The sequence below is a fragment of the Mytilus californianus genome, unplaced genomic scaffold (genome assembly GCF_021869535.1).
Source record: "Mytilus californianus isolate M0D057914Y unplaced genomic scaffold, xbMytCali1.0.p SCAF_3, whole genome shotgun sequence".
NCBI lineage: Eukaryota > Metazoa > Mollusca > Bivalvia > Mytilida > Mytilidae > Mytilus > Mytilus californianus.
The window spans coordinates 45,410,947-45,429,394 of record NW_026262679.1 but is presented as its reverse complement, the minus strand read 5'-3'; the positions used below and the strand labels follow the sequence as shown (position 1 = coordinate 45,429,394).

Genomic DNA, 18,448 nt, shown 5'->3' with positions numbered 1-18,448 from the left:
AGGGATTTATTTGTCACTCTTCATATAAGAAGATATAAGAAGATTAGTCCACATCCAGTTTGCTTAACTTGAAACTCATTAAATATTGCAAAAGTGAGGCGAAAGATACCAAAGAGATATTCTAACTTATAAGTCGCAAACAAACTGACAACGTTATGGCTAAAAAAGAAATAGACCAACAGACAAACAACAGTACACAAAACACACAACATTGAAAACTAAAGACTGAGCAACATGAACCCCACCAAAAACTGGGGGTGATCTCAGGGGCTCCTGAAAGGTAAGCAGATCCTGCTCCGCGTGTGGCACCCGTCGTGTTGCTCATGTTTGTACAAACCCGGTGATAAGTCTAATTTTGTAGAAAATAAAGGCAACAGTAGTATACCGCTGTTCAATAGTCATAAATCGATTAAGCGAAAACAACTCCGGGTCACAAACCAAAACCGAGGGAAACACATCAACTATAAGAGGAACACAACGGAACACCAGAAACACTGAACTTCAACAAAAACAAACGCTAACATACATAGAAACGGACTAGTTAATAACAACTGCCATATTCCTGACTTGATACAGGACATTTTAAGACAAAATGGTGGGTTGAACCTGGTTTTATGGCTAGCCAAACCTCCTGCTTATATGGCAATGTTAAAAATATCGCTAAAATGACAACATTACGTGACAGGAATACAGTACAAATAAATGCAAGAACACTCAGGACAGAGAAACACATAAACAAAGAGTATAATAGTACATTACAACATGTTAACCATAAAATAACAACGGACACCTCCCATGAATCCACGACAGCACACCAGTACACCACCAACATATTATAAACAGTCACGTTAGGGGAAAAAGGACAGAATTGCAGTTACGACAATGGGAACATATCCGTTGTCATCTGTGAAATAGATTACCATAACGGTCAACCAACTCATGATGGCGTCCGTAAAATTTACGAAGGGATGATTTCATCTTCACCACTTGGATTTTGTACCCATTTTGTACTAACATCAGCAAGACGATGGTTGCCACATATGGAGCAGGATCTGCTTACTCTTTCGGAGCACCTGAGACCACCCCCAGTTTTTGGTGGGGTTCGGGTTGCTCAGTCTTTAGATTTCTATGTTGTGTTTTGTGTACTGTTGTTTGTTTGTCTTTTTCTTTTTGGCCATGGCGTTGTCAGTTTGAATGTCCCTTTGGTATCCTTCGCCTCTCTTTTGGAACTCTTGGTTTAATTGCTTCCTTGTGAGCAGCAACCCTCTATCAAGGAAATTATGATAAGAAATACAAGCTCTGGAATATCTTATCAACTGGGAGATGTATACTCCGTATGCAGGCACTGCTGGAATGTTGCTACATAGAAATGGAAAGTTCACTATTGGGAAGCTGACAACATCTCTTTTGTTGTAAAGGATACAAACAAAAAATTCTCTGAAACTGACATTATCAAGATGCTTAATTTTTTTTTATTGATTGACAGCGTATTTGTTACGTTTGGAGGACGTGAGAAATGCTTGTGTAAAGAGTAGAAAAGTCAAATGTTTTAATACTAATGCAAGATGAAAAAGTCCTAGATTGAATGTACTCTAAAAGATCTTTGGAATTTCAAGTATCTACATCTGATTCACGCCACCTATAGAATATGCAGTTTCACAATAACTTTGAAGCCCTGCTTTGAGTGCTGATAAAATTGATGTTAATAAGTAGGAAGGAGGTTTAGTGGAGAACTTGGAAGACCCAGCAATATCACGTTGTTTGTAAGCACACTAATTTGGTATCCAATACAGTGAAAGAATATCTAGTTCTTTATCTTTGGTTGAAGTTCTAAAGGAACATAGAACAGACCTATGCTTATCCAGGATCTCCTTCTTGGTAAGTGTCGGTTGGGTATATGTTGAGTTTCCAAGTAAATTGTTAATAACTTACTTATTTATCAAGCAGTTTATGTAATATGATTTACACAAATAATAAAAACGATGTTGTTTGGGGCTTTATCTGCGGGAAAAACAATATATTTGTCATGGAGATAGGACAGGTGTTTTGTAACCTTTGGGTCTTTTAAAGATTGATGTCGCATAGGTATTCATAGACCCATTCAGTTTTTTCTAATTCTGATTTGTATCAACGACCTCACACCCTTAATCCATTCGGAAAAAGTATCGATGTCTTCTTTCTCGCGTTTAACCCAATGCCTGGAATAATCCTGGACTGAATCCATCAGTATTTTGAAGTTGTGTATCCAGTTGATGCATTTAGGCTCACGATATTTCGGGCCTTTGGATAACACATTTCGCAGAGAAGTATTATTGACAATGTTAAGGTCACCAGTAATAACGTGGACAGTCGGATTATATATGAACGGGGAACTAGCACAGATGCAATCAGGAGGTTGAGACTTGAAGTCGTCAATATTGAGATCCTGCAACACATGTTTGTAATTGAAAATTTTAGTTGCAATTGGTTTGGTATAGGCTTAAGAAATGATAGGTACAGACTGATCTTTAAAATAGGGCGGTATTTTCGAGTGAACTGATTTATGATGAAGGATATTGCCCAAGTTGATTGCATCGAGACCTTTGTTGGCAAAGGAAAGTTTTAGAAAGGATATGTTAACTTTTCATCCTTTCCAATGCAAACTGGTTTTGTTTATGTAGAAGTTTTGGTTTTGTAGAAGTTTTCCATGTTTGGACACCAATGTGTATTGATAAACGTATAATACCGATTTCAGTGTTTCTTGGTTTACCTTACATAAGGTTGGAAATCCAAGTAAATTTTGAAATGTGATATCATTGCCAATGAAAAACAATATCATGAAAGACTATGATCAATATGCTTTTTTGTCGTAGGAATTTATTGATGTACTGTATATATAATCAATCAATAAGGAAATATAAGTTCACGGTAATAACTATAGCAAAAGATGGAATATTAGATATATGTTGTCAGCTTTGCATTCAATTTCAAATTATAACAGGCAATCAGTAAGATATTTACTTGAACGTTGAACAAATTCAAAACACACAAAGGAATTAAACTGACTACTTAGACTACTAGGAACAATTTAGAACATCAGCAATGATATCATTGTCTTAAATTAAGTATCTTTGAATAGATACTTAGATTTTTGGAAGGTTTGATAGGTATTGCTGAGTTTCAAAAATCTCAAAGAAGTGATGTTTAAGTAAAAATGCATATCTAAGCACAAAGTGATGGACTTTTTTTTTTGAAAGAAGGATTTTCAACCACCTTATAATATGCCAGAACTTTATGTAAATCTAAACTAATATGTAACCATGACTGTTTCGTCATCTGCAATGATGCTTAAAGGAAAAGAAAAACGCTTTAGAATATCTCGTTCAAATGAAAATAAATAATACATGCATTTCAAGAACCCAGACGATGTGCATACATTCACGAATATGTCATTATACAGGGTGATAGGTGAATAAAAAGGACAAGGAAAATCAGATTTGTTTTCCATTTTTAATGATCATGTTTCCATATAATGCATGATAAATAATTAATTATTTACCAGGTAGAGGAGGGGCCAGTGTACCTACAAGTAAAAAAGAATGGACATTGAAATATAACTGACAGTAATTACAGAAATATAACATTTGAAACATACAATAAGCTACCCGCTGAATCAAGATTAGTCAAAATAAGTCTCACAATATGATTTGGTAGTTAAGTGCTGTTTTGAAAGCAATTATTTTTATCTTTAAAAAAAATAATTTTCTTTTTTGACTAGGTTAACCTTTGTCAAAAATGAATGTATGAAATGGATATCGCTAACTCATTGCAGCATCTGTTTTATCAACAACAAAAAATTAAGAATTTAAATAATTCCGTCATATAATGTTAGTATTCTTACAATTTTGTGCAAATGAAGATTATATGTAGTTACACAAATAAAGCGTTAAACATTGTACTAAAAAAACTAAGTCTAACAGATAACTAAAAACCAATACATAAGGTAATGAAAAAGATACCTAGTCCTTGTCTCAAATATCGGTAACTGTTGCCAACGGAGAGATGTCATTAAGAGTCCCATTTGATCCCAACTTTTTTATGCAAATTAAAACTCTATCTGTGCCGATTTTTTTTAATCGTTTTGTATATATTATATGTAATAAGATTAATGTTAAGAGTTTATAAAAACAGGCAACGCGTTTGCTACCTGATGAGGATTACAATTTATTATGCTTGCAAAATGTATCTGTATTATTTATTGATATCTGTAGTAAAAATATTCTGTAAGCAGTTTGGCCGATATAGAGTTTAACGACCGTTCTTTACCGTCATCAGATTGAATGGGAACAGAACCATCATACTCACCAAATTGCTCATCATATCTTGTGAAGAGGAGTATAACATCATTAAAACGTACCTGAAGGGGTAGGTTGATTTCCTGGAGCATGTGGAAGCGGCGGTGCAAATGTTGGAACAGGAGCCACAGATGGTTGATTACCTACAGTGTCATTGCAATGTTAAGTTACGAGTGTTACATATGGTTGATTACATACAGTGCCATGACAATGTTAAGTTACAAATCACAACAGTCTGACAATATTCTAAAACAGTATTGAGTCGTTATTTCCAATTTTATTGTGAATTAATAATTTTGTATTTTGTATCATATTGGAAAATTTAAATTCAGCAAGTTGTAAAAAATATCATAATTCTATGATCTGAAATTCGAATACATGCTACTTGTTGCCCCCCCCCCCCCCCCAAAAAAAAGGAAAATTATTGGAAGCTTCTCCAGAAATAAAATGGTTTTGCTTAAATTTTAAACTATTAATAACTGAGCTTACCTTATCTTAAGATATATAACATTCAAATTTATAAGCTGCACAGTACATTAATACACATTTGGGTAACAGGGAAGTCAACAACACAGTGTTTACAAACAAAAAGCAAAACAAAGCATGGATTTAACGGATAGAAAAAACAAACATCAGTCTGATTACTATATATACAAAATAACCAATAGTGGTATAATTGATTTTTATACCAACATACAAAAAGATCGTTAAATGAAAGGAAATAGTTAAATTAAAAATTGCATATAGTTATTGTTTAAAAAATGTCGGAATTTCAAAATAATTCGTGTAGAAAAAAAATTTTATACATAATTTGTAGACGGCCGGTAATCGTCTGCTTACCACTACTACTTCCATCAGAGCAGAAACCACAATATTTATTACAGTTTTCCTCCGCCCATTCTTTGTACTTAATGTCTGTACATGTATCCTTTTCATACTGATTACAATTGGGTATACCATCTATACATGGTGGTGCAGGTGTGGGTAGACCTATAAAAAAGACACAAAAATGTAATATGTCAAGTATTAATTCATATCCAGTTAATGCAATCAGCAGACGAGCTATTACCAGACCATTTTCTGCTATAAACCGAAGCGATATGATTATCTTCATTATAAACGAAGTAATAAATCATTTACTGACAATTATCTTTTACTTTCGTATTTACTTATCGTTTTAGTAAGTGTTTTTTTCAAACCTTTTTACAGCTATATTAACTGACTGATCAGTAAGTTTGACTTAACTGATAAAGAACAACTTATCAATAAGCAGTTTAAATCTCGTACTGACTATTCTACTGTTGGCGCTATATTTGTATTGCACGATATCATTACATTTATTCTACTATATTGCGCATTCGCTAATTCCCGTAAGGCAAGGATATTTGGTTACTTCAATGGTACAAACTATTACAAAGCGGTGTTAGCACAAAATGTATTCAATACTTTAGGCTGTCTTCAAAACTGTTCGTTATCGAGTTCGCAGCGAATGTGAATTTTCCGAGGTTTTCGTCAATTATTTTGCGGGAAAATACAGAGTGAACTGATATTTCCTCTGTTATTTTAATTTCTTTTATAACTGACATAATACAAGATGTGCCAATTGATAATATTCAGGGATATCTGATTTGTTTGCAAACGATACTGTCCTATTCTTAAGATATGTCAAAACATTAAAAATCTAACTAAAAAACACCAATTTATTGTAAAAAGTGTATTATAGTTGTTAATGTAGACATGACCGAATGCTATGGTTTTCAGAAATGATTGGCAGCCGGCTGTAGTTTAATGTAAGCTTTATATAGGATGCTTGTTGGCCTGTCGACAATTTCGAACGGATCAAGATTCATTTTGATCTGATTTTATCAATGTTCCTAAACTAACATTGTATTGCAAATTAAGTAGTCTAATGAACTTAGGTTTCATAAACCAAAAGTTTTATTCAATTGTGTCGATTTTCTGACGAACTAGTTGTGTGGTATTTGTCAAACGTCGAAAATTGTCAGAAGAGGTCGTTAAAGATAAGACACGAGGAGCAAGCTAGAGTCCCATTCAAAAAAATCAAAATTAAAACACTTTATATAGTTCATGTATCCGAAGCGATATTCTGGATTTACCTTCAACAGGAACGACCAAAACAAAACATTTGCAAGCCAGAAATGTATAAATACATGTAGGCAGAAACATAAGCAACTGTATAACCTAAAGGAACATAAAGAATCGCTAAATTAATCTAAGGTTAACTTTGCCTGAGGGAGTTGGAAATTTAGTTTTTTTTCAACGGCGAATTTTAGAAAATATGTTAGTTTTAATCATGTCAGCATTGAAGCAATGGCTACTTAGCTGATAATGCCATAGGGAACTAAGAGTCCATCAGCAGTGGAATCGACCCAGTGCTAGAAAGGAAAACACGTTATAAATTTCGTATATACGAAATCGAAACAATTTTCTTTTTTTTATCTTTACCAAGAATGCTCAAACCTAAACATTTGAAAGCCATGGATGCATAGATACGAAGAAACGTTAGGAGCTATTTGACCAAACGAAATAAAACTATCTATGGTATTTTGTTTAGAAACAAATGTGTTACAGTTTGTACATGTTTAATTTCAATTCAAGCAATCTCAAGTATTTCTTCATGAACCTTGTACGTACAATTCAATTTTACTTCTGTAATGATGTTGACATGTCGGTATACAGAAGAGAAGGGTCGGTAAGTTTTGAGAGAAAATATGTGACTGTTCATCGATATCCGCAAAATGCTTCCTGTTAGATAAATATTGTTACTGTGAGAAACAAGTTCGTAGTGATTATACCGCGTAACAGAAAATTGCTCTTTTTAAAACTATTGCTATTTTGTGTATACTTACCTTGGCAGAATCCACAAAAACGGTTACAGTTCTCCCTACCCCAGGTGCTGTATTGCCCTTTACACGAATCTTTACCATACAGTTTACAGTCATGACGTTTATCTACGCATACTACAAAATAAACATGAAACGTTCAGTAGTTTACAAAACAAGCGTAAACTAATTATCTGTTTCTTTTTTCCATCATTATGATTATTGTGGGTTTTTTTTATCTAACCTTTTCTAATAATATCAAGGACATGTTGATATTGCTTCTTATATCATGTGTCTCTTTTTCTTTTCTTGATTTTGCTTACGTTGGTGTCATTTTATATTGTTTCTTTTCTTTCTTTAACATAGTACAATATCCTGATCAGGATATATTTAGTAGACTGGAAACCTGCTCAACAAATCAATAGTACATATAAGGAAGTAAACGCCACCAGATGTGATACGGATACCCATTCAGGATATCAATCTTATATATTGCACTATTCGTGTGTGTAAATTCTGTCCTAAACGCATTGCTTATTGATGATTTGGTTTGCTATGCAGTCTGATTTTTTTTTCAGTTATATTATAATTTTGTATACTACTTTCAGATAAGGTATAGTTATATTTCTTTCATTTAGAATGAAATTTATAGCAAATCAACATGTGTTATCGGAACAGAGAATATGAGTTAAATTTTTTGAACACTAAGCAAGAATCGTACAAAAATATCGATTGCAAAACGCCAATGAGTTGAAGTTTAAATTAAATAGACAAATGAGTACTACTGTGATGTTGCGTAGTATCCATATAGACATTACAGACTCACAACAAGGTAAATGATCACTGAAAAGGCAAAGATGCTTATTCGGACACCCACCCTCTTCCAGTTAATTTCAAATTGAAAAACACAAATGAATGATGTATAAAATTATGTATATACACAAATGTGGAAAAACACTCAAACACTTAGCAATAAAAACGAACAATTAATAAGATTTCTATATTAAAATTTGTATTGATGGATTGATGTTTGCTCAACCTCTAATTGCAAATTTTATATGCATATTCAGGACGAAAACTACACGTAATACAAATTATAGGTTCTTCTTAGTGCTTCAACCATGATGAAATTTAGACAGCTACTGGAAAAGAGATTATTTTGGCTAGGCACAATAATCTTACCTCGCAACAGGCATATATTTGTTACAATGGTTTCTAAACGTGAAGAGAGTGTGGAACTCCACCTACATGAGGCATCGGAGTTCACGTCATTTATACATCACAAACAGCCAAACCGACGCCCACCTCTAACATGGGTTTTATTGTCTGAGGAGAGAAGACAAGTTGACTAAAATTCTATACACCAGTCAACCCTTAGGGTATTATGATTATTCACTTTAATGACTTGACAAATTGGCAGATGTGGTAATCAGTGAAGCATATGTGAATATAAACATAAGTACGTGTAAGGACGTGTCTATCGACTGTTAGTTGTGCAGAAACTTAGTGTGTATAAATATATATATATTATAAAACAGAAATAACCAAATAAAACTGTAGACTGTGTAATACATATATTTTTTGCTTTTCTTTGTGAAATGTTTATACTTACATGCTGGTGGCAAAGTTGTTATTTGACTGTCTTTTATTATTAGCTGGCCCGCTAAAGAAAAGTATTTTTGTAATAAGCATCTTTATGAATATGGCAATGGCGAATACTATTTTACATAATTTTTGTTAAGTATTTTAAGCAATAAAAATTAAACAAAATATTCAATAAATAATGTAATACTGTATTTATTTTTATTATTTTATTTGATATTCAAAGTATTTGCTTACGGACGGTTAAAACCATAAATATATTGTGACTTGGGATTAAGGAAATATTGTCTGCCGATTTTTAAAAGAAAATAAAGAAATAAATTTATAAAAACCTTCTTCTGTTCAAATACAACATTACTACTTAAACGAAACTCGACATTTCTGACATTTCCTGTAATTATGGTTTAAATCCGTCTTTCAATTTTTAGCTAAATAACTTAATTATATGCAAACATCTCATGTGCTAAACAAAAATGCTATATTTTCAAATATTTGAAATTAACCATATTAAAAATCAGAATATTGCCTTAATTCTAATAAGTCTAATAAATCAAATAAAATCTAATTCACTTAATAAGTGTTTTACTTGACAATTATGAATCAGGGGGCCATGTCAATGAAAGTATCATAGGATATGTCCTTGGATATGTCTTGGACTTTAATTAGGATGATCTTAGGACGTGTCCGAGACATGTCTAAGGATGTAAAACAAAGCTAGCTTAAAACAGTCCTGACTACGATTGACCTTGGACTATGCTAACACATTTATTTAATTGATAAAAATATGTAGAGAATGAAATGAAATATATTTTAATGTATTTAGTGCATATGTAAAGGGCGGGAGGTTGCACATTTTATGAAATAAGAAAATAACGCAAAATAAAATTTTTACTTAATACTAATAGATACATTATCATAAACTTTTAAGACTAAAAATTAATTCCATACAACAACTAAACTAAATTATCACAAAACTCTGTTTGAGGCTATTATCTTGCTGCAATCTATTTTTTAAAAACTAGTTTTGTCCTTAAGTCTTGTAAAATTTATTACATGTATTGCATCAGCCTTAGAAAGAAAAGAAGTCCATTTTTTTCCTGTAACCGAAAGTCAAATGTTTTCCACATTTCAATTATTGTTGTACCATTTGATCAGGTGCAAAAAATGTTGCTTTTTTTGGTAGAATTTTTAAGCTTCATAAAAGGGCAGAACGAAATATTTTAAATGAGCATAATAGTATGACATCGTCAACTTAGTTCTAGAACAACCAGCCAAAGTATTTGTAATATGCTTTTTGTTTCAAAATAAATAAATAAAAACTGAATGCTATAAACGCTCCTTGTTGATATCTGGAAGTATTTTATGGAACAATTTGTTTACAAATTTAAAACAATGTAACACAATTGAATCTTGAAAAAAACATATATTTGATAATAATTTGTTTAAACCTAATAACATTATAATAGTTTAACATTTACATTAGAATTTTTATTATAAAATTTTATACATTATGTTGTAATATATGTATATTATACAGGACCTCATTGTAAAAGAGATCAGAAAGGTACCAAAGGCACATTCAAACTCGAAAATAAACTGACAACATCATAGCAAAAAAAAAAAAGACCAAAGGACAACTAACTCAACATAGAAAACTAAAGTCTGAGCAACACGAATCCCACAAAAAACCGACGGTGATCTCAGTTGCTCCTGAAAGGTAAGCAGATCCTGCTCCACGTGTGGTATCCATCGTGTTGCTCATGTTAGTACAAAACCTTTGGTAAGTCTAATTTTGTAGAGAGTGATCTCAGTTGCTCTGATAGGGTAAGCAGATCATGCTCATCACGTTGCACCCCATCCCACGTGTTTCTTAATTATTATTTGGTAGATCACATTCGGGGAAAAGGTCCGGATTTTTGTTGTTAACTAGTCTTTCGACTAAATATGTTATCCTGTTGAAATAAAGGAAATTATTATTATTAAAATTAAACTCTGCTTGCCGAAGAAAATAGCATAGGGGAACTTCATTCAGCAAGCTATCATATGTGGCGACGAATAATTTTAAGGAGTAGGGGGAGAAGGAGGATTTTTTCCGGATTGACCATTTATTTTCATTTTTTGTTACGCATGCTTATTTTGCAGAATCTTCATTTTTATCCTGTCTTGTGCAAAATTCTTTATTTTCAGTTTTTATCAGGCCAAGTATTTTATTTTCAACATCAACCTGCCCTCCACCACCGCCAGAAAAAACAATTGTTTGTCCAATTACGTTAATTACATTCAAACATATGATTTGGAATACTTGTATTTTTGGACTTACGTGAACAAAGTCGGCAGTAGTACCGACAACTATCATAGGCCCATTGTCTGTATGCATCCTCAGTACACACAGTTTTTTGGTATTTCTCGCAATCAGGTTTGGTGTTCTCACAAGGTGGTAATGGGGTTGTTGGACCTTCATAAAACGAATAAACATTTCACTAAAACAAAAACTCGTGTTGGAGTTGGTTCTCCAGAGTATTCGTTTTTTTAAATAGCCAATTCCGAATGTTGGCGGCACGTTAGCTAGTAGTACCAATTGATTTGAAGTAACAAAATAATTTTCTCAGTATTTTTTTCTGGGAGCTTTCTTTTTTGAAAATAAATACTGGAGACGTAAATGAACTTAGAATTCCCACAACAACAGAAAATTGTATAGTGGGTTACATTCTTTATGTATTTTGTTTGTTTCTATAATGATGGTCTTACCTACGCAGAATCCACAAAAGTTTGGACAGTAATCTTTTGCCCATTTTTCATATGGTGCTAGACAAGAATCTTTTTTAAATGCAAAACAATTGGGTAATCTGTCTTTACATTCTGAAATAGAATTAAACAAGTATTTTAAAATTAAAGTTGGAAAGAACAGATTTAAACAAGGTTTATAACGAAACACGCTTGCACATGCAAACAAACATTGTACGTGGGGTACCAGGCAGCGATAAGGATAATTTTGCACTGAAAATCTTAAACCAATTTTGATCTGAATCAGTTCTTTAAAGACTGAACAATAAATGATTAAGAACTTGTCAGTCTTTCAGATAACTTTTAGACTTATTCAGTTAGGTAAATATCGTACTGTTCTGTCAATTGGCTTGCAGTCAATAAAGATCTGTTCAGTCTGTGTTCAGACTGTTCGGTACTTAACTTAACCTCTACACAAAAATAATTTACTGATTTGTCTGAAAAGTTACTGAACAGTGCTGAATTTACCACAGTCGCTTATCAAAATTATCTGAAAGAATGAACATGACGACCGTTCAAGGCTAACATCCCTCTACTAAAAGATCTGAATTGCTTTTATTTCTCTATAGGGATTTATATGATACAACTCTTATAAGCAATCAAGTCAAAATAAAAGTACGTGTACGTCATAAAAAAAACCTTCAGTCGCAACCAGAGCGAATGACGGCGAATCTTGAAAAGATTTGCGGAGTTACAATTAGACCGCGTGGGTGAACTAGCTTCATAACAGAAATTCCCCCAGGTTTGTCTATTTAACTAATAATCCTATCAGGATTTATTCACTTGAGTTTGTATAAGTCGTATTCACTCTCAATTGATATCTTGAAATGAAAAGAAGAAAAAATTAAAACAACACGTTATAAATTTCATGCGTCCGAAGCGCTTTTCTTGATTTACCTTCATCAGGATATGAAGAAGATATGCGTTTTCATACGTATAAGCATTTATAACAAATTCATTCAAATGAATCATGGAGCTTTTGATAATTTAAAACAAAATGTAATATTAAATCCAAATGGTCTTATTTATTTTAAACACCACACAGTATAGTCAGCATGAAACACGTCGCCCCGCAGAACACTTCTTCGAAAGTGGACGGGATTGATGCTGTTTATGAATGACTACAAGGACCAACAACAAAATGTGATGAGACAAATTCATAGTCCAGATTTTTGTTCGATTAAATATTAATGTCACAGCGTAAGTACCTTGTCACTCTTAGACCTTTCCTTTTTGAATTTTCCTCGAAGTTCAGTATTTTTGTGATTTTACTTTTTTGTACGTAACCTTAAATGTATCTTTATATCAACTGATGAAAAGGAGACCTACTGTTTACCATCGTTTAAAATATTTTATTTTATTTAAAATTTTGGCCAAAATGAAACATTTACGCTCTCCAAAATGGCAAAGAATAAAAATATTGATATAAATAAAGGCAACAGTAGTATACCGCTGTTCGAAATTCATAAATCAATTGAGAAAAAACAAATCCGGGTTACAAACTAAAACTGAGGGAAACACATCAAATATAAGAGGAGAACAAAGACACAACAGAAACACTAAAATGCAACACACACAGAAACGAACTATAAGATATCAATAGCCATTTTCCTGACTTCGTACAGGACAGTTTAAGAAAAAATAGTGGGTTTAACCTGGTTTTGTGGCTAGCCAAACCTCCCGCTTTAATGGCAATGTTAAATATAACACTAAAATGACAACATAACATGACAGGACTACAGTACAAATAAATGGAAGAACATACAGGACAGAGAAACACACAAATAAACAATACAATAGAACATTACGACAAGCTAATAGTTATTAAAGGTGCCAGTCCTAAAGATGAAGAGCATTGATGACCCAAAATTCCAAAAAGTTGTGCCAAATACGGCTAGGTTATCTGCCTGGAAAAAGAAAATATTTAGTATTTAGAATAATTCATATTTTTGCAAACAGTCAATTTATAAAATATAACAATGACCATATAATTGATATACATGTTAACATCGAAGTGGTGACTAACTTCAGAATAAAAACGAATACGTAAAACAATCTAGATAAGCACATAAAAACAGCACAGCCGAACAACGCATTGTATGTCAGCCGAATAGATCGACGCACAAAAGTGACGTCACAGGTAAATTTCTAAAAATTTCCAAAAAATTGGATAGAGTTCAAGATTATGTTTGTAATACTGATATTACATGTATTTAATAACAATGAAAATTACAATACTTATTAATATAAAATTGTGTTAGTAATTAGATAATTAATTGTATTATCTAGCTATGTCGGTATTTCTTCTAAATCGAACTGAAAACCAAATACATAGTGTAAGTTTAGTTGACCAAATTCTAAAATCTTATAAATGAACTGGGTGATAAATTATCTTTACCCGCACACACGAATAGAACAGAAAAAAGTAAGAATTACAACTATAAACGATAAGACATTTGACAATAACAGATATAACATCAAAACTAAATACATGAATTTTGGATAGCAAAATACCGTGACACGTCTTATAGCAATGCGAATTCACACTCAGCAAAACAGTCACAATCGGGAATAGGTCACGTTCGGTACTTAAAAGATCAGACGACGTAATGGCAAACCACAATCTAAGACGTGGTAAAAATGTCCTTAGTTAGTTTGGACAAAGGCACATCGTATGGATCAACCAATTCGTGATGGTGTCCATAAAATTTACAGAGTGTCATTTTTAATCTTTCCTTTTAATTCTTATCATGCACAAAATTGTAAGCCATTCTTGAAATAACTGTTATCTATCGTTCAGGACCCCGTTGTTCATCTCTTGGTTAAATATAATCTTTGGTTCAATATATACAGGGTTTAATCTTCTAACTGAGGGTTACGTAACCAAGATTTAAAAATTAAGTTGTTCAACTTCTTTTTAACTCTTGGTTACGTAACATATGGTTAAATTTTCAGTGGATGTAAATTTTTATCAAATTAAGAATTATCAACACTTTTCTCCGGTACGAGAAAAAAATGTTTGTTTAATAAATATGGTATCTTATTAAAAACAATACGCTTTCTAAGTTCATTAAATAGTACAACAACGACGCGGACGTGACAGAGAGCACCTTTTGTTTAAAAAGAAGCGTTTATCGTAAATTATTTGATTATACTGTAGAGATATACATTATCTTACTAAAAGATGTTTAATTTTGCTGCATCAATTTTTTTATTTATATAGATGACAAATAATTTGCATTTGAAAAGTTAGACAATATGAAAGTAAACATCGATGCAAAAAGGGGGAAGGACTGTAAAACGTATTCATTAGTTTTTGATTACTATTGGTAATAGAAAACAAAAAATATGTTGTATCAAACGTTTAGTTTCCTTTCGAATATAGTTTTAAACAGGGAAGCGTTCTTTTAGACAAAACTATTTATTGATTGAAACTTTATCCGAGGTCCGCAGCAAGGTTTAATCTGAATCATGTAACAAAGGATTTAACAAAGGCTTAAATTTAAACACAGGATGAACAACAGAAATTAACCTTATGATATTTAACCCTTGGTTAAAATTTAACCAAGAGATGAACAACCGGATCCAGGATGTTAATTCATGAAAGAAACATCTGAGTCAATTGAAATTGGTGATATGATATTTGCATAAAGAATAATGTGTTATGGAAAGCATAAGGGGAGGGGAAATGCTGATCATTCTTTGCACTCGAACACACTGGGAATTATATGCATATAATAGCAACTTTCATAACTATTTTCCTCTCGAACAAAAGTCAACACTTACCGATAATTTATGCGTTTGAATATACCGATTATATAATAGCTATCAACATTACGTCAACAAATGTTTATTATTCTTTCTTTATGTTAAAGATTAATTTTCAAATTGTCGATACATTGGTTGAATACATTTACTACTTTAGTTGCATTTATTCCCCCTCAATTTTTTAAGTTTACCTGATAAATGCCAAAATGAAAAGGGTGTACGCAAATTTAATTACTGAAGTTTTCATTCTGACATCACAATAACACAAGTTTAAGGAAACCGTTAATTTGGCAGATTTCTAGCACGACACCCATATTTTATTTAAATCTGTTACATTTTATTTAATACATGCTTTTGTATAAGAATTCCGCTCAAACCGGTGCAAGTAGCCGTCTTAAACTTGCAATGAGGTGAGAGTTTTTTTTTGCTCAGTGTTGAAGGCCTTACTGTCTCTTTCAGATTAAAAAAAAAACAATACAAGCGTTGTTCCTTTGCTTTTTGTGTGTTTTGTTGTGCATGTACTGATTTTGTGTCATGAATGGATACCCCATACTAAAGTATACTTTCTTTTCTATTATAAAAAAGTTTCTTTCATATTTTTTGCATTGTTATTCCTTACAAATGTTTTTAAGGGCATTGTACAAGATCATGTCTTCCTGTCCTGTTAATGACTTCGCTGCATTAAATCTACTCAGAAGTACCGACTCCGACACTTTATAGTGTAGGACGGCAACATACCATATCAGCAATTGAGAAACGAGTTTCCTTTCTTGCTTTCCATAACTAAGCATTTATTGATGCAGTAGTATTCATTATTATTATAATTCTGGTTCAAATTCTAGTTGTTCTTTAGTTAATACGAGGATGACACATGACTCAACGGACAACTTTATTTTAAATGTTATCCTATCGTGCAGAGGAATCAATTATATAATAGTCCCTGTAATAAACAATTATAGATCTATTAAAGGATATAGTTTAATTTTAAATCAATAATTTAAAAGACAATTGTTTTAATTTTAAATCAGTTATTAAAAGGACAATAATAACAGAATATTCAGTATAATAAATTAAATAATTTTATATACTGGAGATTATCCCTTCTAGTTTGCCTCGATTGACCATGTTTTCACATGGCAAATATCTGTTCTATCACCCTCTCATCTGTGTATGATGTATTTATTGTTGTCCTTGCTTTTTGTTTACTAAAATAGTAGTATAATAGAGTTATTATTGATATTTATTTTTTTATTCGATTTGCATTATGTTCCGAGTTTGAAATGGAAAGATTGAGTGCTTAAAGAAACTACATTAGAGTTTAGCCACTGCACATGTCCATACGCGTGTCCTTACTCAGGAACCTCGTAATTGGCTGTCTTTAGTGATATCTTAATGTTTTCTTTTTCTTTTTTGAAATAGAATTTGGTGTTGATGGTTAATTTCGATAATCTCTGTCAGATTTATTTACAAATTTCTACATCGGGCAATTTTGAGTTTGACAATTTCAATAAAAGACACTTGGTGGTATTGGAGATCATAAATGAAGATCTGGATTGGGTTCTTTCATTTCCTTATTCTTTAATTTTTCGAAGATTTTTCTCTTTTTTCTTTCTTTATTTTTTACTCTTATTCTTTATTTTTAATTTTTATCTTTATTCTTTATTTATTTTTACTCTTATTTTTATCATTTATATTTCAGCACCCCATTATTCTTTATTCGTGAATTTTCGGGGTGTTGTGAATAAGAGAGTGTGCGTGACATTGTTAATGGTGAATAAGTACCCTTTCAAAAATGATTCCAGCTTCACTGATGAGTCTTTTTTAAACGAAAAGGGCGTCTGGCGTATAAAATGTTAACCCTGATATTTATGATCAGCTTTTTATCCTCATATTTAACTTTTCTATGGTTTTTTCATGTAAACTCTCTTCTAAGACTAAATGGTTGTTATGCCAGCTGACAAAACGCTCAACAATTTTTTCGATCTTAAACACTAATAATAATATATTGAAATATTAGATCACATTTTTATTTACTTTTGCATAAACTGAGAAAAGGATGGCATAAAGTTAATGCATTTTAAAATCATGGGGTTACTTTATATATTTACATTTTTAACTTTTTATGAAATAATTCAATTTATTTGTAAATGAATATGTATTATCATATTTTAATCTTAATTAATCATCATTATATATTGTTTAGAAATGTTTTTACGGGTTAAAATATTGGAAAGTGATCAGGGAAATCTTGAAAAGACATAAACATAGGATGCATAAGGATGAACAAAATATAGCAGTGGCCGTCCCTGACATATTATAGAGAGGTAAAATAAAAATTTAAATCACAAAGATATATTTGGAATGTTTAGGCTGTCCTTGTTCTGGTCTGTAAATATCATAATATATTTTTCAAGTATGATATGTTTTAATTTCCTATCGCGGAAATGAACAGTGCAAGTTTTTTTGAAGAGTTGGTACTCCTTTCCCAACAACTAAATAAAAATCAACCCATCCACCCCAAGGTGTCAAATTTAGGGACTATTGTCCGAGGTACATTAAATATTTATGGGTAAATAACGTGATTGTACTTGCCATTACTCTTTTCCCTAGATAGACATTTTTTTATAAAAATTATACGACATCACATGAAACAAATTAAAAAAAAAACATACGTGCACTTGTTACAGTTGGTGGTACAAACTGAAATGCTTGACCATAAGTCTGAGTTAAAACTGAAGACAAAAGTATAAACGACTTCAACATTGTCAGCCTACAGAAAGAGTGATCAGATAAATCTTGCACTGTGTAGATAATACTTGCACCAAAGACGTCAAATCCTAAAGCGATAAGATAATATACTATTTAACTCCTCCATACAGAAACGTTTCATTCTTTATCGATAATACTTGATACTTTAATCAATGTCATTTTTCGATATATATTGCAATATGTCTAAATGTACGACTAATTCTGTCATTTCTTTCAATGCTAAATCACAGTTAGGTAAAAGCTATCATATATAAATTATGAATTACTATGTAAATGATGTAATGTTATACCTATTCACAACCTTATGAAGATACCAAATTAACATCGGTGTAATTTGTTTGTTCCTTT

General features: G+C 31.9%; 1 protein-coding gene across 1 annotated transcript; it reads right to left on the bottom strand.

Annotated features, from left to right (window-relative positions):
* Positions 1-3,480: 3,480 nt before the first annotated feature.
* On the bottom strand, positions 3,481-18,095 carry LOC127734678 (uncharacterized). The gene is made up of 8 exons (XM_052244678.1): positions 18,004-18,095; positions 11,528-11,638; positions 11,100-11,234; positions 8,790-8,840; positions 7,205-7,315; positions 5,175-5,324; positions 4,397-4,477; positions 3,481-3,562 (listed from the first exon to the last, which is right to left on the bottom strand). The coding sequence occupies exons 1-8, from the start codon at positions 18,092-18,094 to the stop codon at positions 3,531-3,533; spliced, it is 762 nt and encodes a 253-aa protein (XP_052100638.1). The 5' UTR covers position 18,095; the 3' UTR covers positions 3,481-3,530.
* Positions 18,096-18,448: the final 353 nt, after the last annotated feature.